The 23,816-nt window shown below is 41.3% G+C and overlaps 1 protein-coding gene across 1 annotated transcript in view; it reads right to left on the reverse strand.

Moving 5' to 3' along the window:
- The window catches only part of LOC119661554 (calmodulin-binding transcription activator 1), a 601,359-nt gene that overhangs the window by 288,954 nt on the left and 288,589 nt on the right, over nucleotides 1–23,816 (reverse strand). The window contains 1 exon segment of the mRNA XM_038070945.1: nucleotides 22,174–23,301. Within this exon segment, the coding sequence (XP_037926873.1) occupies nucleotides 22,174–23,301 (1,128 nt within the window).

The following is a 23,816-nucleotide window of genomic DNA, read 5'->3' on the forward strand; positions in this document are numbered from 1 at the left end:
ATAATCCTTTATATTTTTCCAAACTACGAGACATACGTACATACTACGCTCACCCTAAACAAACAAACTGCCTATTTCCGAATACTGTACACATATATGCACGTATATCAATTGATCGTACCCATATTTCTGATCTACAATTTTATTTCTTTCTTTTCGTTTTTATTATTTTCGTATCTTCCGATACGTCAAATACAACTGGCGAGCTGACCATCTTGCATGACATTTTATAAAAGATCAGGCTCGCACTTTGATCCTTACATTTACATTTCGAACTTATCACTACTTACATACACATGACTCATGAGTGGTAGGAGTCGATGACTACTTCTTATCACTATGCATTTCTTATCCTATCTTATGACAAACAGATGTTAATGTTCATCTGTTTATCTTACAGTCGGTCTTATCAGAGGATAGTCATTATGCATATGTAACTCTACTTCTTATATCTATCTGAATTAGGTACTATCCGCAAAGTTCATTAGCACGCATATACTATATACCTACATACACACATGTCTGGTTGGAGTAATTGATATTCACATACAAATGATTGAAAAAATAAAAGAAAATAATTCTTTGCGACCCCATCCATAACAACTCATTTCGTTGTGGAATGACGTCATGCGGGTTGTAGAGTGCACGAAATTCACAAAAAATGGTAAAGTTTTACCCCCTATAACTTTGTTAGTAATGATTGGATTTTCTTCAAACTCGACCAAACTATGTGCACTATGTTCTTCATTATATGCATGCCAAATTTTGTACTTCTGGGATGAACATAGAGGGGGGTGCCGGGTAAATTTCTAAAATGTGGAAATATACTATTTGTGCAGATATCGGAACCGGATATATTTTGAGGCCTAGATTTCGTAGAAATGCACCACTGTGATTTTTTTCAGATTTTTCGGTTGGATAGGTTCTGGGAACGAGACCTGTTACACTTTTTGGGGGTCATATTTTGAGCCCTCACTCCCCTATGTTTCACGCAATATCAAATATTGAACCAGTTTCAAAAAGTACTAATTGAGACCTTTCATTTGATATGCCACATGGCTACATTCTGTGAAAAAAAAAATTTGCACCCTCCATTCACATGTATGGGGAGCCCCCCCTTAGACTTAACACAAGATGGCGCCATTAACTGCATGTAAAGGGAACACCAGATCACATACTCTCACCAATTTTCGTGATAATCGGTCTAGCCGTTTCCGAATAAATCGGGTGTGACAGACAGACAGACAGACAGACAGACGGACAGACAGACACCGTCTCGATTCTAATAAGGTTTTGTTTGACACAAAACCTTAAAAAGGAATGATTTCATTTAAACGATTACCAACCGTTACGAATGTCGAAAAATTGTTGAACCAAGTTAAAAATGCGATCCGGAAATGGCTTACGCAACACCCGGGGCTATCATGCCAAGTAAATGGTTCAACAACCGATACACTTGGCTTTGGAGTTGCCATCTCCAAATGAAGGTCTGTCTCTATCATAAGTTTTGCGAAGATAAAACGCTGGCCAATTGGCAAATTTACGGAAGCAAAGATACCAATCGGGAAGCAAAAAATGTGGTTGCTGTTACCCGAGCAGCCCATTATAAAGATCTTTACGATAAACTGAAAACTCGGGAGGGCAAGACAGATCTGTACCGGCTTGTCAAAAGCCGACACTAAAGCATACAGGATGTCGAACACTTCTGCTATATCAATGACAAGAACGATACTTTTCTCACAGATCGACGAGTCGCGACGGATAGATGACGGAAATACTTCGAGCAGATTCGAACGAAAGAATTTGTTCATCCTCCACTTTCACAAGCACTGCCAACATTTGCAACAATTTCACCTGTCAGGGCCACTGAAGTCGAGCAAGCAATCAAACGAATTAAATCTAGGAAAGCAACAAGACCTGACAACTTTGAACATTTGAGTTTTGGAAGGCAATGATTTCTTCAATCAGGCTATTGAATAGGATAGAACACCATAGTCAGCAAGAAAGCATCACCATTCCGATATGAAAAAGAAAAATAGTCCAGCATAAGTTCTATTTACTGTCCGATCCTTTTGCTGTTTAACGCCATGAAGATTTTTTAATGCTTTTTTCACAACCATATTCGCGATATTGTACAAATAACCGCGAATCAAGCCGAGTTTATAAAGAATGTGGAAATACTGAAGCAATACACGCTGCGTCGTTACTCATGGAGAAGCACCGTCAGAAGCATCCCCCACTCTACATTGCTTTTCTGGATCTAGAGAAGGCGTTTGACTATGTGCCTTACGAACTCATCTGGTATGCTCTGCGACAACATGTAGCACCAGCGGAGCTTATACATCATCATCATCACTGCTCTACTGCACTCCAAAAAGTAAAGTTCAAACTTGCGGCAGGTACAACAAAACCGCTTCGTGTCTCTGTCGGTGTTCATCAAGGAAGCCGCTTTCATCCGTTGTTCCTTGCTCTTGTTATAAATACTGTCAAACGGAATATCCAAACACCAGCTCCTTATACACTGCTTTATGCAGATGATGTTTTCCTAGCGTCTTATAGCAAAGTTGATTTCGGGAATCTTGCCAATTTAAACCAATGAAACAGGCACTATCACTGTCACAAGCAACGACCTACCCAGCACTGAACGAATGATGAACTGCATCATGAAATTATTTCGCAAATCAGCGCAACTTGGATGAAGTGGCGTTCCACAACAGATGTTTTTTGAGATCGAATTATCAGTGTTGTGAGACCAATCGCCTTCTATGGTTCTGATTGTTGGCTGACTATCAAATCTGATTGTTGGCTGACTATCAAAGAAAATGAACGGGTCTCACGGTAATAGAGCCGAAAATGTTGCATTGGACCAGTGACGTGATCCCATCCGAAATGAGGATATTCGCAATGTATATGTACGGATGATGTAAAAATTGGTAGAGAGGCGTTTTCGATAGTATGAAATGGTATGAAATTCACGCTAACGGAAATTCACTTGTCGTTCGTAGTGGATGGAAAACGATCAAAAGGCCGGCCAATAGCTTGATGCGATGTATGGTTATTTGAAAGCCCCATGACTCCATTCAAATCGGGCCTTTGATCGAGGAAAATTGCGCAGCTGATCAAGACGAGCCGGCCGATGGCGATAGCGAAACAAAATCTGTAAAATACTATTAGTGGGTGCCGTGACGAAAAGAAATCTACTGTCATGGTGTTTAGAGAAATAAACATTACCGTAAATTACGAGGATTGCATTTACGAGGGAGCAACCAATCCGTGGATTTTTATCTGCGATAGTGAATAACTTTAGAAGCGAAACAAGTCGCGAAACAGGAGGCTGGACGTTTTAAGGTTGAAAAGTATTGTCTTTATTTATGCGAGCAACCTTGAATGTTCAGTAGTTTACTTGCACATTGTTCAAATTCATGCGCTATTTTCCAAGAGAATTTAAAACTTTATTCGGATGTCAGTTATGACGTCACCATGGTATTTACATGGCTTAGGATCCAGTAAATTTACCCGGAATTCATAACTTTGGGCTATCGTAGATTGATACTAATAGGTTTTGCACGAAACTTTCCAGTATTATACGTTTGCTATCCTTTGCGTTGTAATCCTAATATGAAGTTACTGGGGGATTTTCCTGTCACTTTAAAAAAAACTAAAAGCTAAACTAAAAAAAGACGCTCCCAAAGGTCAAGTGCTGCACTGCAATCTTACGTTTACGCTGATTATATATCCTTTCTTTTTCATCGAGTCACCTTGTCATTGTCATCCGATGAAATAAGAAGGTTTTGCCATGGAGAAAGAAGGGCACCCATCATAAGAACAACATGAAACAACAACACCGCGGCTTTTGGAAGCGATCAAGTGAGCCACCGGTCGTCAATATTCCTACCCTCGATGGCTAACATGGTCACCGTGGGGAGAGAAACTATGAAAGAAGCTAATCCCATCAAGAGTAACTCCACAATCATGAGGATACTACCGGTATTTGTATAAAAGGAAAGTGTAACGTGAAATGTGTAATTATACAGGAGAATGAAGAGGAAAGACGGATGAGCGACTAAGGAAAATGAGTATCGTGACTGATAGTCTCTAAGTCCACTGACCGGAAGAACAAACATACCGAAGCGAACCCAATACTTAAACCGGAGATGGAGGAGGATAACCAGTCGACTAAAAACTGTCAAAATGATATTAAAGCGAACAAAGAAATCTACTTTAACCTTCTTTAAAATCGTTATCATAAGAAATTGCTTCAAATACTACTATAACAGCACAGAGACAACCCGCGCTAATATTCTCTCTGTGCTGTGATGATAACTCAAACTTTGAGCTAAACAGCCAAGATGATGGTTCGTCGAATAACATAAAGTTCAGTGACACCTGTTAGCAGAAACAACCCAAGACGACGATCGAGGCCTTTAGTATTATGCTCGTTAATGCTGATAGGAAGAGAAGTCATTTGGAACGGTCAGCGACTCACTCAGAATAATAATAATCCCAGGTGGGCTGAAAAGTTCGTAGGCTAACACACAGGTGGCGCTACTAGTATTAAATCCATATGTTTTTAGTTAATAATGGATAGAAAGAGGCCTAGACCGATTGTTGCGCCGTTGATGAGGAATGGATAAAAAGGAATTTCATGTGTTAATAAAGGATTGTTTTGTGGAGAAAAAAAGACTGTTGAAGCCAAAGTTTGGCTTGATAAACATTATTCGAACTTTGCACCAGGAAAATCAACCGTTGAGAAGTGGTTTGCTAAGTTTAAAGGATGCACACATTGGACGCCCCAAAGAGGCTGTTACCGACGAAAACTTCAAAAAAGTCTACAAAATAATTTTGGATCTCCGCAAAGTGAAGTTGATTAAGATAGCTGAGGCTTGAAGGTGTTCCTCCATCAAGAAGACCCTATTTATTCATCGATATGTGACAATGGACGAAACGTGGCTCCATTATTTCACACCAGAATCAAAACGATCGCCAACTAAGTGCACGTGATGAACCGACTCCAAAGCGTCCAAAGACGCATCCGTCGGCTGGGACGGCTATGGTATCAGTATTTTGAGATGCGCATGGTATAATATTCATCGACTATCATGAAAAGGGATTTTCCATCAACAGCGACTATTATATAGCGTTATTGGAGCGTCTGAAGGATGACCCCATTTGAAGAGAAAGAAAGTGTTTTTTCATCAAGACAATGCACCGTGTTATAAATCAATGAAAACGATGGCAAAATTGCGTGGATTAGGGCTTCGAGTTGCTTCCACAACCACCACATTCTCCAGATCTGGTCCCAGCGAAGTTTTCCCATTCTCAGACCTAAAGGGAATACTCGCTGGAAAGAAATTTAGCGGCGATGAAGAGGTGGTATCGAAAAATTGTATGACCACCATAATCATTGTATCGCCCTCGAAGGAAACTATATTGAATCTATGGTAGCCAACGAACTTTTTAGACCACCTGGTAATAATCGTTTGCGAGAAAATCAAACCAAATTATAGATCCGAGCCTTATAATGTGTTAGAGCACTTCATTCAAGGCCGTACAGGCATATTACAGACGTACAGTATCCTCTAGGAGGCAATGTGGTCATCATTGCTCATTAAAAAAGCAAACACCAGCGTAGTCAACTTGTTTGAGGAAAGATGTAATGGTCCATTTAAGACTTTCGTGTCCTTCGGATCAAACAGAATGCAAAACGTTACCTATAGCAAGAATAAATACCATGGACAACAGAATGCAACAACAAAGCGGAAAACAGCCTGCTCTCTGTCGATTAAGTTTGCTAGGTTTTCTCTGATGCGTTTCAGATGAATTTTAGCTATTATCTTTGTGACGGCAGACGAATAAATGTAGGTAGCAATTCAGTAGAAACTGCTTGGGTGCATTGATGATCGAGACGATTTCATTTTTGAGTGGAGGAACAGACCGTAATCACAAGGTGCGGTGATAGACATTTCATTCACAAACGGTGGATCTTTGCCGAATGGTGTACATCCAGACCCGTGGCCAAATCTTCCCTCCACCATCAAAAGATTTGCAACCACTTTTTAAGTTTTCTCACGATAGGGGTACATGGCAGAAAAATCATTATTTTTTGCGGTTGTTGACAGCGACCATCAAGTGAGGATCTCGCTCGAGGACGTTGTGAACGATTCTCTTGTTTCACACATTAAAAAGGCAACTCCTAAATCCACTGTTGATTGTAATGTGGTCGCTCTGATTAGAATCTACGTTACCGATGAATTGAAGCCTAACTGGCCTTGCTAAAATGGTGGATCACCCATTATGAGGCGGCGGAAACTGCAAAATTCTACAAACCTCTCATAATTTTCATTGTCTCACATTTCCGAATAAAGTGTAAGCATAGCCCCATCTTCCTATTAAAAGAAAGAAATCCTTTGAATGGTTATTTGCTTGTAACTGCTGTGCGGTATGATCTTCAATACGAGATGATGAAGTTCATACAATGTACTCCAGCCTCAACTATTACATGATATTTGTTGATGCAGTCGATGCAAGAGATTCATATAAAAGTCGCAGTAATTAGCTAGCCTTACAAAGCAATGAATAACTCTATGTAGGACAAAGACTAAACATAGTAAAGCCACGGAAATCCCTTAGCAGAGAGTTCCTACCTATCACATAAGTGGAATTTGTCAGTGCGAGAGTAGAGGATTTCCTATGTTTTTAGGCGGTATGCCCCAGAGTTGGAGTTAAAGGAAGTTAGAGCAGTCGGTATAAATTCCGGCGATTCCAATGCTTGGTTTTCCGAATTAAGCATTAAAGTAACAAATCACAGGAAACAAGGGCCGCTTTACCTTCATGACAGTGGACCTAATTTTTATCAGCTACAGCCCTGCTCGTCGATTATTTTGGCTCGTTTATGAAAATTTCACAATCACTGATCGCTCCCGAAGACGGCAGCAATATTGGCGGGAAGTTGAGCTCTTAATGTTCTTGTTGGCGTAAAGTAATGTTACGGTTGGCATGTGCCATAAAGGCACAATACAGATCAGCAAAAAGGAGACTCCAGAAGTTTACAAAGTGGTTCCGCCAACGGCCAGAATTGCTGCTGTAAGTGTTCAACGCGTGCTTGAAGGAGGGCATTTTTCATTGTCGCTGGAAAGTGGCCAAACTCGCGTTGATCAGTAAGGGTAAAGGAGATCCAGGAGCTCCCGTCTGCATACCGACCGCTGTGTATGCTTGACACGGCCGGAAAAGTGCTCGAGAAGCTCATCAGGGGTAGACTCGCTGAAGCGATCCGTGCTGCCGCGGACTTATCCGCAAGGCAGTTCGGGTTTAGAACAGGGAAATCTACAGTGGATTCTGTTATGGAGGTCGTAGATGCGTTTAATCGAGTCGGGGCACACAGCCGCCGATCTCGACGGATAGTGCTTCCTCATAACGCTTGATGTCAGAACTGCCTTCAATCCCGTAAGATGGACAGATATGCTAGGCACACTAGAGAACTCCTTTCACGTGTCAAGCTATCTCTTGCGGATATTGAGGGATTATCTGAAAGACTGCTCCCTGCTCTATGAGATGCTAGAGGGCCAGAGGAGGATGGAAATCACGTCGGGGGTAGCGCAGGGATCCATCCTAGGGCCGAACCTCTGGAACGCTTCCTACGATAGTCTGCTGAGACTCGATATGCCCGAAGAGTCGCGCCTGGTCGGTTATGCAGACGACGTTGCGGCACTTGTTGCCGGACGCACTGTTGAACAGGCGCAAAGCAGACTTGGCATATTGATGCGACGTGTAAGCGGATGGATGATTGCTCACGGTTTCAACCTTGCGCTGGAAAAAACTGAAGTAGTCATCCTGACCAGAAGGAGAATCCCGACCCTGTGTCCCATATCGATCGGCGAGTTGACTTTAGAGTCAAAACCAGCGATTAAATACCTTGGTTTAATGCTCGACTCGAAGATGAGCTTCTTCGAGCAAATCAAAGCAGGCGCGGACAGGGCTGCAGCAGGAGTCGCCGCCTTGAGTCGGCTAGTGGCGCATGTCGGCGACCCTATATCAACTAGGAGACGTATCCTCATGGGAGCAACGCAGTCCGTCCTTCTCTATGGTGCGGAGGTATGGGCTGATGCCCTTGACAAGGAGGTGCATCGTAAACGCCTCGCTCAAGTGCAAAGGCGGGGAGCTTTGCGAGTGGCGTCTGTTTATTGCACCGTCTCCGAACCGGCTGTGATGCTGATTGCGGGAGTGATCCCCGTTGTCCTCCTTGCCAAGGAGCGGAAAGCTATCTACCGCCGTAAGGGCGAAAACTTAAGAGAAGTGGTTGCCCGTGAAGAACGTCAACGCACCCTTAGCGAGTGGCAACTTTCTTGGGAAAATGAGCCAAGGGGCAAGTGGACTGCGCGGCTCATCGACAAATTAGACCCATGGTTGAACAGAAAGCACGGTGAGATTGATTACTTGCTTACCCAACTTCTAAGTGGGCATGGAGGTTTTCAGTCTTACCTATACAGGGCTTGGGAAGGCGCGATCTCCTGATTGTGTGTTCTGCAATAGAGTGGCGGATGACGCTGGACACACATTTTTCTCTTGCGAGAGATGGCACGGCCTCCGCCAGCAGCTTTATGCAGACACAGGGGAGCTCTCTCCAGACAACATTGTCAGAGATGCTGAAGAGCGCTGGCAGCTGGAATCGTATTGCGCATTATGTTCGGGCTCTTCTTACTACGAAGAAGATTGAACTCGACCGGCAGAGGGATCGGACGGTAAGGGGTTCCCTGAACTAACAACAACTCCCTTCCTCCCCTCCCCTCCCATTGGTGAAAGGAATTCCCTGACTTGAAGGCTCCCAAAGCCGGGAGAGCAGGCAGGGCTAGCCCGAAGTAATGTGTCAAACGGTTTCAGGCTAGTTCTCTGATGACAGGGAGGTGTTTAGTTAGTAGTCCGCCAGCGTGCTGTTGCGGGAGTCCAACACTCTGTGCGTAAGCGCATTCACCTACCCTACTCCCAAAAAAAAAAATGTCACGGTTTCAGTTTGTAGTGAGCTAAAACTCTGCATTACGTTTTTTTATGTTTTCAGCCTCTTGCTTTTACACAAAGCCTTGAAAATATTAGAGCAATAATCCATGGTAATGAGGATAATTGTTATCAAGAGAAGTGCGTTGCAGGAAAATAGATGAGGGGCAGGTAGACAGACAGACAGTAGACAGACTTTGATTAGATTTTATTTTTACCTTAAACTTCAAATAATTGGAACTTACACCATTTGAGGGAAGTAGACACATTCCACCTGGTGTAGCGCAGAAAATTTTGAAGGTAGATCCACTAATAAATTCACTTCATTTTGCTGTAAGTTGTCCAATATGATGAACTATATATGTATGTAAATTGCACTATTTGCATAAAAGGCAATTTCGAAAAACTAAAACTGTATTGTGTCTTTAAAAGGAACAACTATTCCGGATACTTCAAGTAGCAGGAAATGTAATATATATATATAAATACATTAGCATGGAAAAGAACACAACGCTGAAACTAATCGCTGATTTGGTAGGGACTGAAAAAATTTGGTCATTTACCAGTCAATTACTAGTGTAAAAATCGAGAAAGTAACTTTCGGCTCTGTTACTTTATTCCCATAAAGAAACCTAATCTCAAAAAACAGTGTCCACTTTTAAATTAAAAAAATCTTGGATCTTATTGGGATGTAATTGATCAAGAATGAAAACAATTGCTTTTTGTTTCTCATTATATAAACGTCCTTGTCAGTGCAGTGTTAGCTAAGTGAATCTTGAAAAGTTTGCTTTTGCACGGAACAACGTCATCGAAATGAGAATCTTTCATTCGCTGTAACGACATTCTTCAAAAATATTTACACTCCATTAATGAGGGAAGAATTAAATTTCTGTTTAGCAACATTATACCCACTATCGTTCGTTCCAGCAGTCATTTATTCGCTGCACGTCACGCGCTGATAACGTCACATTTTAAAAAAACAGAATCACTTCCATCCTCCCGGGGAAGCTCCCAGTTCCCATTCGCTCCCTGCTCCCAACCTAGAAGGCCGTGGCCAAACATGTAGAACTCCGTTCTCCTCTTGGCAAACAAAAGAAAGCAATTCACTTCGGTAATTTCATTTGAGCTAAATGGAGATTAGAAGTGCTTAAGGATATTTGCATGATTGGCGGGTTCTCGTGTCACAATGTCTTCCGTGTCGGGGCTTATTTCGATTTTTTCCTTTCGGGTAATTTTTCCTTCTCCGTGTCAGTTCTTCGTTTTCGACTTTTTAATAATGGAAGGTAACTTCAACAGAACTTTCACATGAATAAAAAGTGATTTATAACCTAGTGGTGGCTCAGTTCATAAGCTTTTAATCTCCGGTTTAGAGTTGAGTTGAGTATACTTGACTTTCTAATCGATTACGGACGAACAAAACAAATCCTCCTACGTGGCCACCCCCAGCTCTGAGGCGCAACCTTCAAAAGCATTCCAGGACACATAGCACAAAAGCATATATTTCAAGTCGATACTTATCCATTTGCTGAAGTCACGAAGATGATGTTCCTAAAAATGTAAAATTGAAACATCTTGTGGTCTAAATGGATTTTCATGACTTAGGAGGATTTGTTTCTGGTGCAGATATGGGGTGGCAAAAATGGTGGAGTATCGTTCGCATGAATGAAGCGCGAACTTTCGCTTTTGTCTATTATCGCATGGAGCGTCAATGGAATCTTTGTGCAATATTTTATTTTTCTTTGACACTTAAGCTTGAGGGTAGGAATATCAGAATTTGAACAGATAACCAAGCACAAAGAAGTTGACGGCAAGGTTCAGCTGTCCAGCGTTCTAGTTCACTGGGCCTGTCTGTGCTTTACGAAATGGTGCGTTTGATATGAATATCAAATAGAAGGTGAGAGAGTAAGTTCGCGACGCAGATTGGACTTATTGTGGCCAGCGAAAGCTACAACATAGAAACATACAGTTATGTAGGCATTTTTGGACAGAACTCACATTTTCTCAACGAACCACTTTCGGATGAATTTAGGCTGACTTCGTGTATTGCGGTCCATTAATACGAAGAAGGGAAAATCAATCGGTCTAAAGATTTTCGCGTTCATAAGACCACATCTACCATAGATGTTATCGGGTACGAAAACTACAACTATATGGTTCTTGGTGTATGTATGTTAGCACCCCAGCGCAAAATGCAGCTCTGATAAGCGTCCATTGGCCGCGAAGTAAATTTGCCATATTGTTTCTATAGTTCATGTTATGTCTGGACCAGGAGATTTATATTGCTGAAAAATTATTTTTTGCAATAATTTTTGCTCGTTGAGATTACAGTTTCGATGTTTTCTGCCGTATGGGGCTATACAACCACCAAAATTTATTACAGCTTACAATGCCCCTCAGATTCGACGAAATGTGTTTTTATTAGAGGCAGTTTCTATTAGTAGTGCTATTTCTTCAGATTCTAAAGGTAACTCCCATTACCCAGCTTAGCTACTTAGCTTGTGCCCAAATGACTTTGGTGACTCGTCTAGGACGTTTTGACGCTGCATTTTGGTAAATTTAGTGAAAATCGAAATATTTGCTAAATTTATGTGTGTGTATATTGAAATGGTCACCACAAATCTTTCTAACACGTTTCATCTGAACTACTGCGATTTGTTCAATTCCGACTTATTTTTTTCCGTGTTTGCGGTTACAGTACGCGTCCCATACCCGCGGTGGACCTACTAGAGGCCCCGGAACTCAAGCATGAATCCGCAAAGAAGTATGAAACCACCTTCAGACATCATGGCATCCGTCCTTTACTTTTATGTAGCATCTTCACCTATGGGAACCAAAGTGGCACTAGTTTGTCCTCAGTGCAAACTACATGCACGAGCTTGAACATCATGCACAGTGACTGCATAGAAATTAATAACAAACTTCATAGTATTGGGGTTCCCCGCATGTATATGCAAAAAAAACTTTTTAAAATGGCTTTAGTATCTGTTTGTCTGACAAACGCCCCTTTTTCCAAAAACGACTACAATATTGATATGAAATTCGGTAAACTTATGAAAATGCTGACCACATTGCCTCTTATAGGGTGCTGTAATCCTGTAGTGTACCGTTACGGTGTTAAAATAAAGTGCTCTAACAAATTGGATTGTTGCGCCGACGTTGATGATTCTCTCTCTAAGTAAATAATAGTATACTGTTGAAAAAGCTCCTTTCATAGGAACATAAAATTACAAAATGCAGCAACATAATAATTTCTGGCACGATTTTGGGAAGTTGGGTGGAAATTCTGTTATTATTACTAGACTTATACTTCGAAACGAGCTCCTAGTACAAATGAGACTGGAAATACATGGTGACCAATATTTCCTAAAGGAGCACGGCACCCCCACCACGCCTACGTGCATCGTTCCCGGTTCGGCGAAATGCGCTTTAGCTCTGTCCAAAAGCCTACATTCCTCCTCTACTGAACTACGCCATCTGAGTCTAAGTCCCCACACTCGTGCAACAACTTCAATTTGAGGTTGATGTTGAGGTATTTTAGTAGACGAATGCATGAACGTGAAATTTATCCTTCCATATTCAAGGCATTTAGTTTACTGATCAGGATAGACCAAAGTACCGTTCCCAAATCCTCGCTGATTTCTCTTTTCATTTATTTTGAAAAATTTCCATGAAGGCCATATCGCCACTTGCTTGCGCCAGAAACTTTAACTACATTTTAAGTCTAAACTGCCCCTTTTTAAGGTTTTGTGCAAAACAAAACCTTATCTTTTTTTGCACAAAACCTTATCTGTCTGTCCGTCTGTCCATCACACGCATTTTTCTCGGAGATGGTTATAGTGATTGACACCAAATTTGGTGAAAAAGGTGGGAGCTGTGAACAGCTTACCTATACAGTGAGTTAAATCCTTTTACATCGAATTTAAGGGGAGGTCCCCCATACAGGCAAAAGGGGAGTGTAATATTTTTTCTACCAAATATAGTCACGTTGGGTATCAATTGAAAGGCCTCGATTAGCACTTTCCGAAACCGGTCTTAGGTTTGATATTTGTTGGAAAGGTGGGGAGAACGAGGGGTTGGAAAGCTGATCGGAAACTACCCAACCGAAACATCTAACCTGCCTAGGTTCCGAAATACCCCCCATATCGACATCCTTCCAAATAAAATTAATAATAGTATATTACTGTAATTTTTAGTAATTGCAAAACTCTCATTAAGTTCATTCTAGCACCACGAAATGTTGCAGTTATATAAACCATGACATAGAGCACGATCCTACCAAGTTTGGTGGAAATCGGACTATTGCTAACAAAGTTATAATAGGTCAAATTTGTCGCTTCTATGCAAATTCAAGACTACGAATGTCAATATCACCCGAAAGTGAATACTCTCACATAATATATGCATATATTATGTGCTACGTACCAATGGGGCAAATGCATACTCAAATGCCTTTATATAAGAAATTCACAAAACCTTTGATACCTGAAGCGTCTAGCTTCCAGTTTCCCAACTTGTTTCTATATTAATACGCCATCTCTATTGCCAGAAAGGTCCAAGTTTCCATCCAGGTGTTTATTAGAAGAAGGTATTAGCAAGCAGGTCAATATTAATAAGAGGTGAGAATTAAATATTCAGTAATATCATGCAGTGGTAGAAACGTAAAAATGCTTGGAATCGTCGAAACTATATAATAGAATAATATAATGACTGTCGGTAAGATTTGAACTTTCCTTCCGGCCTTTCGTCCGTCAACTACGAAACGTTTCGTAGCTTTTTATATGAATCGAATGCCCACAACCTTTGGGTTTGTATACCTGTTGTTTCTTCCTTTGTTGAGTATAAAGCACCCACACAGTCTCTTTTTAATGTTACTTTTTTTCCTCACTTAGTTTTCTGAAGGGGCTGCATTTTGGTTTCATTTTCATCACTCATAATGCTGCTCAAGAGATAAACCCACACTAGCGAGAAACCATAAACACGAACACAAATATCCATGACTAAGTCAAATTCGAACCCGGAACCGACGCTGACGCTCAACTAATTAAACACTTTCATAGCCTTACTTCTATCAAACATCTCCACAGTAAATTCTACAACTTTCAAATAAATTGCATGTAACAAACAGATAAATATGCAGAAAGGAAGGCAAGTAAAAAGTAGCTGACTTTCATTTTTTTATACAACCGCAAAGGAGCGAATAACTCCAACTCTTATTTTGAAACACTTTTATCGATACCTGGCAAAGCAATACCCACATAACAATGATTCGTCTCATGCAACCCTCAACTTTGATGTAGACGTCGATTTCTCTGGGCTTCGGCATATCCCCTCAACCAATAATACAGAATTCAATGATGCTGGATACAGGAAATACAAGTCAAGAGACAACTAAGTGTCATCATAAACCTTGGAGCCCCGACATGCGGACCCTTGCCAGCAAGCAGACACCCGAAAATATCGGAAAGTGAAGTGGCTTCAAGTCAGCGAAAATTTTATTTGAAATATCAGCAAAAGTGCGAACTATATCAACTCAGGAGCTGATGGCAGAGTGGGTGTTGCAAGGATATGTGGGGACTATAAATTTGCCAAAGATGTACGTGGCGACACTTACAACGTATGTTTTCGAGCTGATCTCTTCCGCTGACATTGGATATGAATTTATATACACAATGAATGATGACTTCTTCCAAACACTCGGTGAATCTTGAGACGATGGGGTAAGGGAGATATAGTAGACTTGACAATGGAACAATTGAAATTTGTCAATTGGCGAGAACATTTGATAAGAAATCCGATAAAAGGGGTTTATTCTGGCTTTGTTTTTAGAATTGAGTAAGGAGATGATTTGTTGCAAGAAAATAATCAGAATCTATGCCGATAGTTGCATAGATTTTAATAATAATTTTTGGCACAAAAGTCCGATTGGACCTAGGCATCAAAGCGTGTTAGAACAGCGGGATTACCCTCACTGTGACAATTACCCTGTTTGGCATCAGGTACTCATCCACCCCTGAGTTAACTGATATCCGACATCCAGTCATGATACAAATGTCTTTGCCATTAGTGGGATTTAAACCGCGACTTCCATACTCCATACTCCAAGCACAAAGTTAGAAAGATACCCGTTGCCACCTACATACATATGTAGTAGACAATTTCCAACGATATTGCATGAAACGATCTGTACTCGATGCATTTAATAAGATGTAATTTATATATTTGTCCACATATAGGCACTTTCGTATGTATTTACATACAAAACGGCAAAAATGTAATGGGTCGACTTCAAGTGAAGTTAAATTAACAAACGAATTCTCTATGCTTCGCCGTCAACAAGGCATATTTGCATTCTTCAAATAAATGGCATGGATTTTCGCAATCTCACCAAATTTTTCTTTCCCCCGAGAAAATCTGTGGAAAGCATGTTCTTCATTTCAATGGAAAGACTGCATTTAGCACTTCTGGCCCAGTTCGGTAGAAAGGAGAGTGCGGCAACTGTCATGAAGAGACAAACTGGAAACTCGAAGGCCAGAGGAGGAAAGGTCGGTAGAAGGAAATTTCAGTTATTGAAGGAACTATTGGCTATCAAAACCTTGTTCCTCACATCTACTAGAAAAAGTGGAAGAAAGGGAAGCTGTTGATGCCAATGCAATGGGCTTAACACCGATGTGGGAAAGCGGATCCATGCGGACTGATCACCGTCAACTTGAGAAGGCCTTCCAGCCAACGGCAGGGGAAGGCACTGCAAAAGAAGATGATGCTTCTTGGAAATGGGAAAATGTGCGTTGCTGCACCACTAGATGCGAAAACTAGTGGGTTTAAACAGAATTCTCTCTGAAAATTACGAAAATAAAGAATCGACCCAGCACAGATCTATGTTCGCTACACCCGCTATTTTCACCACAATTTTCTAGACTACCATCTGTGTAAATCAATGAGTACCAGAACCTGACCTGAGCTTTTTGAAAACATTCGGTTAAAGGCGACAGGATTTCGAGGTAGCAAACTGTCAAAAAAATCGAAGATGCCGATCGTCTGATGGACAAGTGAACCCTCTTTATGGACCTTGGAGTTGGAGGAGTCGACAACGGAAGGCGTCCTCACAGCAAACGATCCAAAGTTACTCAAAGCTCTACCGGGGAAATTATGTTTCCAATAAAGATAGAAAAAGGCGAAAGGAACGGCGATGGGGAAAGCAAAGCTATCATTCCAGTCGATTAATTGCTTCCTAGCAAGAAACCGGACCATTGGCATGGCTATTAAATTGAGAATTTAAGGTCTTCGAACACGTGAACTTTGTCAAAAAAACAATATGTAGACTGAAATTCTACAATTTCCGAAAATGCATTAAGAAAGCTAAACGCAGAAGTAAATAGAAACGTTACAGGAAACTGACTTTTGAAGCGGAGATGAAACCATGAATCGCTATTTACAAAGTTGACAAGGACAACACCTCATTTATTAGCGCTGAATTCTGAATTTGATTAATAATCAACCATCATTTTCGCCACTACATACCTTTCTCATAATTGCTGGCCGCAATCAAAGAAAACATGGGTAAGAAAACGTAGCAGTAAATTTGCACAACTTTTTTGTAGTTTTAGCTTGGGCGCCTTAAGAAAACGCCGGCTTTAAAACAGACAAATCTGACATTCTCAACGAATGTGATCTGGTCAAACCGAACGGAAAACCAAAACCATAGCCACTTCTGGGAAGAAGTGTCATCCCAGGTAGTGAAAATACAAGATATCCCTCGAAGATACTGACCAATAGATTATAAGCTCCACCGCCAACTTAGAAACTTTGCTGGGAATACCATTGAAACTTTGAACTTCTGGAATATGTGCACGCTCCTCGATAACTCGGGTCAGAATTCCAACGATATAAGTTGGACATTCTGGGTCTAAGGACTTTAAAGGACTCCCTCTTGCGGCACTGTGCTTTTGTATTCTGAAAAGGGAAGTGGTGACATACACGAAGCCGGTATCGGAATCCTCACTGCAAGATTATGATGCAGAAGCATTATAAACATGCTAATGCTACCCATTACCACAGATTTCCAATATAGTGAAAGTGGATTCTTCCCACGAGCAATTAGGAAGAGCACAAATTGGCGACCAAAACGACAATTTCAACAAGCCGAATACTGTTCGAACACAGGGTTTACTACAAAGTCAGTTGGGATTCAATTGAGCGGAAACAAAAATCTAATCAGATCGACCGTCTCGAAATAGGCCGTAGATTTAGGAGATGCCCTATTCAGAGTGATGAGCATTGAGCCGGCATACGAAGGGCATTAGCACTGCGTTGGTGACAGAAGCAAAAGCTCCTGCAAATGATAACCACCGACCATATACCTCATAACAAAAGGCTTACTTTTGATAGGCCCATATTTGACGTTAGGAGTATGCTTCCCATCCACGATGATGAGGAACTAAAGAGGTAGAAGGGACACTTTCCCCACAATTCTCTGCCGTATAAGATCCGGTGGAGTTAAATCTCTTCCGGATAAAATGGTAAGACACCGTGACAGGCGAGTACGAACTGCTCCTCCAAACAGAAGCAAAATGGTCTTTGACATCTACGGCTGACATTGTCGGTCTCAATCCGTAACTTCTCCGTGCAGCTCCTGCAGTCTTTACAGAGTGATCACTTTCAATGATTCGTAAATCCTGCGGATCTGAGATCTCTCCCAGTGAGCTACAAAAGCAAATGATCATTAGCGTATTTGCATTTTTATTTAAATCATCCTATAACCCATTAAGAAACTCCTCCAAGGTCTGATCGACAAAAAGCTGACTGTTTTCCATTTTAAATTCTCATGCACTGACCACATTAACAACTCTCGGATCATTTTGGAGCAGTGTGCGAAGCTTAGACCACTGCTTCGCCTGCTCTTCATTGATTTCAAGAAAGCTTATACAGCGTGAACCGAAAGTCCATCCAGAATGCTCTAGGCAGGAGGGGTATCCCTGGACATATTAAGACGTGAAATGTAATGTGTTACGTCGAGTTAAAATTTTAGACCAATTTGAAGTACATATTTGGCTCGTCAGGGTTCATGTGGCTACTTCTTTTTTTCTCGTCATCGGTAACGTTCTTCAGGCTGTTTTGATTAAAGGAAGTAAGATCTTCAATGGACCACGTCTTTCTTTCTTGAAACACTTAACTGATCCTTTCTTTAAACACCTAACTGATCCTTTCTTTAAACACCTAACTGATCCTATCTACTTGGTCTCTCACCCACTCATAAATCTTGACCAAATGGCTCTGAATCTCGAAAGGACGACAAGTAGTCTTGGGTTGAAGATAAATACCAAGAAAACTAAGGCTCTCAGCCTGACTGACGCAATCTGCCCATTTACATCAATTGAGCAGGTTGATCAGTTTGTATGTCTAGGAAGCTTTGTTTCAGTCGACCACATCTATGAACTTGTTGTCGCGTGATATATTAACTCCGCGAAATCCGCCTTCCCTGCTTCGGTCATAATCCGCACCAATGCCGATGGGAGCAGTACATAGATACTGATCTATCTATAATACTTTGTGCAATCTGGGCATTCTATTCTAAGACAATTACTAATGAAGAATTATGCTCGCATACCAGCCGGATATCCGTGGACGATTAGATTAAAAAGCCGAAGTGGCAATGGGAAACACACACATAGTGAGTTAGCGACCATTTCATTATATCGTTATATCATGTTCCATTTCACCCCCACTATTCAGGATTCCTGACAAGTGGGTCACCCTAGAAATGGGTGGCGTAGAACAGTAGAACTATGAATTGGACATAACAGTCGAAGAATTTGCTGGTGGATATACATCTGAATACAACGAAGCATGCAAATGTAACTACCAGAGTGAAAAAGGCGAGAAGTCGAAAACTGACAGTAAAGTTGACGGCCTTACAATTTTGAAAGGAGTGTGACTCCAATAGCGAGATGACCGACTGAAACTTGTGAAATCAATCATCTCGTACTTTCTGGTCGAAAATTCTGAAAGACTACATTCACTACCCTCGTTGCGGACTAGTAAAGAAAGTATACAATACACACCCAAATCGATTTTCGAAAAAGACTGCTAAATAATACAGTTTTGTGAGGTTCGTGTTTCACGACAATGATCGAAACTTGAGTAAATACTGTTCTCTTAAAGCGCAAGGCTGTCGTACGGAGGGTCCCGGTTCAAATCTCACTGGTGGCAGTGGGATACCAGTCGACTCAGCTGTGAATGAGTACCTGAGTCAAATCAGGGTAATAATCTCGGGCGAGCGCAATGCTGACCACATTGCCTCCTAGTGTACCGTTACGGTCTTGAATGAAGTGCTCTAACACACTTCAAGGCCCTGATCCAACATGGATTGTTGCGCCAACGATTATTATTATTATTAATGTTAATGTCAGTCCAAATGCTTTACCGCTGCAAGTAATAATTCCCATTTTATTTCTGTGTCTTGTCGATTTTAATTTTTAATACTTCTTTGAGTTTTTAATGGTAGGATAAGATTTTTTTGCTTTGTTGGTTATTCTTAGCCTTACCCTTCCATTCTTATTTTTTTAGCACAACGTAGATCTGACCTGAAATCCACCATGCAATTTATATAGCAGGTTGGTTCCAAGTACAGATAAAGGAGGAGGGTTACATAGGTTGCCTTATCCTGAATAAAACAAAAATAAAATGCTGAAGTCAGGGAAAGAGAGTAGTTGGAGTATAGTTGGAGTTATGATGGTGTTGAGAGATCCTAAGCCTCGGAGAAATGGTAGGGTGTTCACCTCGCCGGTCCTATTGAGAAAGGGGTAAGGCTTCTTGATGCATGGGCAGCGTCAGGATGTAAGTAAAATTTAGTCCGAACAAAAGAAATACGTGCCTGCATGCTAGACATTGACACTTGCACTAGAAAGACGGAGGAATTCGCAAGAGTCCTTCAGAAAAGGCTTGCTCAAGAAATTAAAAGTTGCTATGTAAAACGCGCGGTAAAAATGCCTATAAACTTCTCTATTTTAGGAGCGCATACACTCAATATGGTATTGGCATTGCCATCTTTGCATCTTGGTTTCCGTGATGCCACCTAAAAAATTACGTGATTTGATGACTGGTTGATGAAACTTACCATTATATCAACTGATCGTACATTTCACTTCTTCAACGAATACGCATAACAGACCGGTCGAAGTGATGTCGAGAAAGACGCCTTTTGGTAATTTCTCGAGACCTGTAACTGCTGATGACTATATCGTCATTGCAGACGTCGTTAATGGTCATGTAGGTGAACAGATAGACGGCAGCAGGCGCGCCTGATCGGCACGTCGTGATCGGTTGCATCATTTCATTCTGTCATTTTCCTGATCTGCATGTGTTCTTCACGCTGTCGATGAATTGATTCGCAAGACGGCAATCAACGGTGGATATTGAGGTGCTTTGTTCTCATAGGGAACGGGTTTTCAGTCAGTGATGGTGACAAAATATTTGTGAAAATATAGTAGATTTGTGGCGCAGCAGGGTTAGCAATTTATTTCGAATGTTGTTAATTCGACTGACGGATGCCACCACCGAGGTTCTCCGTGGTGAAGCAGGTCTTTGCCAACTATTTTTGACGTAGAATAGAATAGACAGAGTAGAAATAATTGAAATTGACAACCGTTTTGCTGTTTATAACGTGTTTCGCTACGTCTTACAATAAATTCGATTATTGATTGAAGTTCAAGTTGGAAAAAATTTTCACATCAAGTTGAGTTTCATTCAGTGCTAATGCTTATTTATTCAAAAATACCGAAATGTTATAAATAATTCTTCAGGGATGATTTTGGGCCTGTTGGTGAATAACATCCGAAACAAAAACGTTGGAACGTCGCATGGAAGATTAGTGCTCACGAGAAACTTTCCATTTGCAGCCTGAAATTGGAATAAATAGGTAAATTCCTAAAGATTTACGTTTTACTGTTGCCACTAGTTTTTCGAATTGACCATGAGCCAAGGCGCAGCAAGTTTTGTGCGCGACACGAAAGGGACTGGAGTGCCTAGAAGAATCTACCCACATTCCCAAACCTGGCTAACACAAAGGAATGTATGCACATATCGACGGAATAGCAAAAGCAAATCGGAAACCAGTCGATTCAGCTGTGAATGAGTCAAATCAGGGAAATATTCACTGGCGTGCGCAATGCTCATCATATTGTCTCCTAGTATACCATTTGGGCCTTGAATTAAATACTCTAACACACTTCAAGGGCCAGATGCAATTGGATTCGATTTACGCAAAACCCTAAAAATCATCTAAGACTAAATTATAACAAGATTTCTGATAGCTTTGACAATATCCACCCAACCTGGGCATTTCGCTCGAACATTTACTCACAGTTTCGCTCATAATAACCCCAAACTCAAGGGTATCTTAAATCTTCCACTGCCATGATTCAACTAATCAAGACCACTAAGCCTGAAATCAACAATCGATTATGATTCATCTGAATAGAGGCCAAGTTTTGTGTAATAATGAAAACCAGCACCTGTACTCCTGGCAGCTTGAAGCCTTTCACCGAAGGCGTGTGTATCGTAACAATGTTCCTGGGACTCGTATTCAAGCAACAAACGCACGTCTGAATTTATGGATAACACATTTTGAATTCTCCAAGGGTGTAATATTTTGTTATGGCCAGGATTATTACATAATGGCATAACGACACACATCCTTGTGGGTATCGAGCATCGCTCGAATAGAAACGGTATATTTGATACACTTTACGATAAAAAATAACCGGTCTCTCGATATTGTAAAAAGTTCGAATATAAGAGCCCGGGAAAGCGCACTAGTGCTTCGCTCCCAAAGCACTCACTCATACTATTCCGATAACTTTTATTATAAAAACTAGATTGATTTGAGTTGAATGATCAGTCCCACACTAGTTCCTGTGCAAATTTTAAGGATGACCCTTGCTTTTAACATAATTTTATTTCAGGACTGAAAATAATACAACTCCAATTTGATTCGAATTAAAGGCTGCAGTATATTTCACACAATGTTAAACTCTCGATATTCTAGGCAGTTGCGACTCTTTTTCTGCATAGGATGTACTTTTCTACGCTCTACCCCAATGGCTACTTTATCGTTCGTTGAAATCCCATTCATATTCGATAGTTAGATCGATTCATAGATGGTGCTATAAACGGAAACAAACTACTTACCGGTCCCAAGTGGTACATTCATCTGCCTTTGCTGTTGTGTCTGTTCAGCCTTGTCGTCCCCATCTCCATCCTGGCCTACACCACTGCTGACACTAACGCTTGAGCTACCATTGTTATTCGCCGAATGATGGCTATTACTGCCAGGATTATGATTGTTGTGGCTATTATTTGATGTCGACTTTGTTATCCTAGTGGCGCTCGTCGATTTCGTCAGTCCTGTTGCCGATGCCAGGGACAGTGTTGTGCCCAAGGATGCTGTGGATGTTGACGCTGACGCCGACGAAGACCCAGCAATGACTGTAGCGTGAGCTGTTGCATTGGCGTTTGCATTACGAAAAACGAGAATTGATTGCGATTTGTCCAGACGCTTAAGGGTTTGTAAAAGAAAAGGACCTCCAGATGTAGTCACTGTTTGACTTGTGGAACCAGTTGAGAGTGTCAAGCCGCTCGTATTACTTTCCACGACACTACGATTCTTATTTAGCCTTTGTTGCAAAATTATAGATCCTTCAGGAAGTATGTTCTTCTTCACATTCGCCGACTGGAGCAGCACCGTGCCCGTTTCAAGCTGCCCGCTGTTGATGGGCGCCTGCAAGAGTATTGTACCGCCCGGATTGTCATGGCCTTGGGTCTGCGTCTTTGTCGTTGTTGTCTTTATCCGTTGATGTTGCAGAATAATTGGCTTGTTATCATCATCACCACCGCCACCATTCAACAGGCTCAAGAGTTCATGGCTGTTCTGCAAGATAATTTGTCCATTTTCGGTCCTGGCCCCTCGCACAAGTATGATATTACTGTGATGCTGCTGGGTTGCAAGCTTCGCGAAAGATGTGGTCTGCTGCTGTTGGTGCTGGACAGCAGCATTGGATGCTCCAGTTGATCCCAAATTCCCGCCACTGGAGTTTCCACCCCCACTGCCCGAGCCATGATGTTGTGTGCTTGCATCAATTCCAGTCGATCCTCCTTCGGACCGTAATCCCTTGTTTAAATTGTGATTTCCGTCTGCCTTCGACGATTGCGACAAAGAAGACGATGATGTTGTTGTTGTACCCACCGATGTAGTCGAACTAGTACGTCCCGTTCCGTCATTGTTACTGATAGCATCGGCATTGTCTTCGGAAGACGGACCTACGAGAAAATAACGATACATGCCTTACTAAAATTATCTTTCGAATGGATCTTAAAATATATTGTAGAGTTAATAGTCTCATAAAATATATGTGTAAAGAAAGTATCAAGAAGGTGATTCACTTTAATTTTCATAGACATTGGACAATAACATGTTTCGATTGAAGCCATTACCGTATACGGGAAGTATCTGCTTCCAATTTAAACTTTAAAATTTGAGCGCATAATCTGGCAGACAAGCAACTTTATTTGCAAGTTGGCAGTTGTTGAAATATCTCAGTTTCTGTTTTTTTTTTGTTTATTACCGAAAAAGTCAAATGAATTCCGAACATCAAATTTCTTCTTGAATATCTTCCAGAATTTACCTTATCGAATATTAAGCCAATGTCCGGATAGCTCAGCGGTTAGAGCACTGGGCGGTTGTACGGAAGGCCGCGGTTCAAACTGGTTTTCACTGGTGGAACAGGGATTAGTATCGTGACTGGATGTCAGGATAACAGTCACTGTGAATAAGT

Source organism: Hermetia illucens, chromosome 1, assembly GCF_905115235.1.
Source record: "Hermetia illucens chromosome 1, iHerIll2.2.curated.20191125, whole genome shotgun sequence".
NCBI lineage: Eukaryota > Metazoa > Arthropoda > Insecta > Diptera > Stratiomyidae > Hermetia > Hermetia illucens.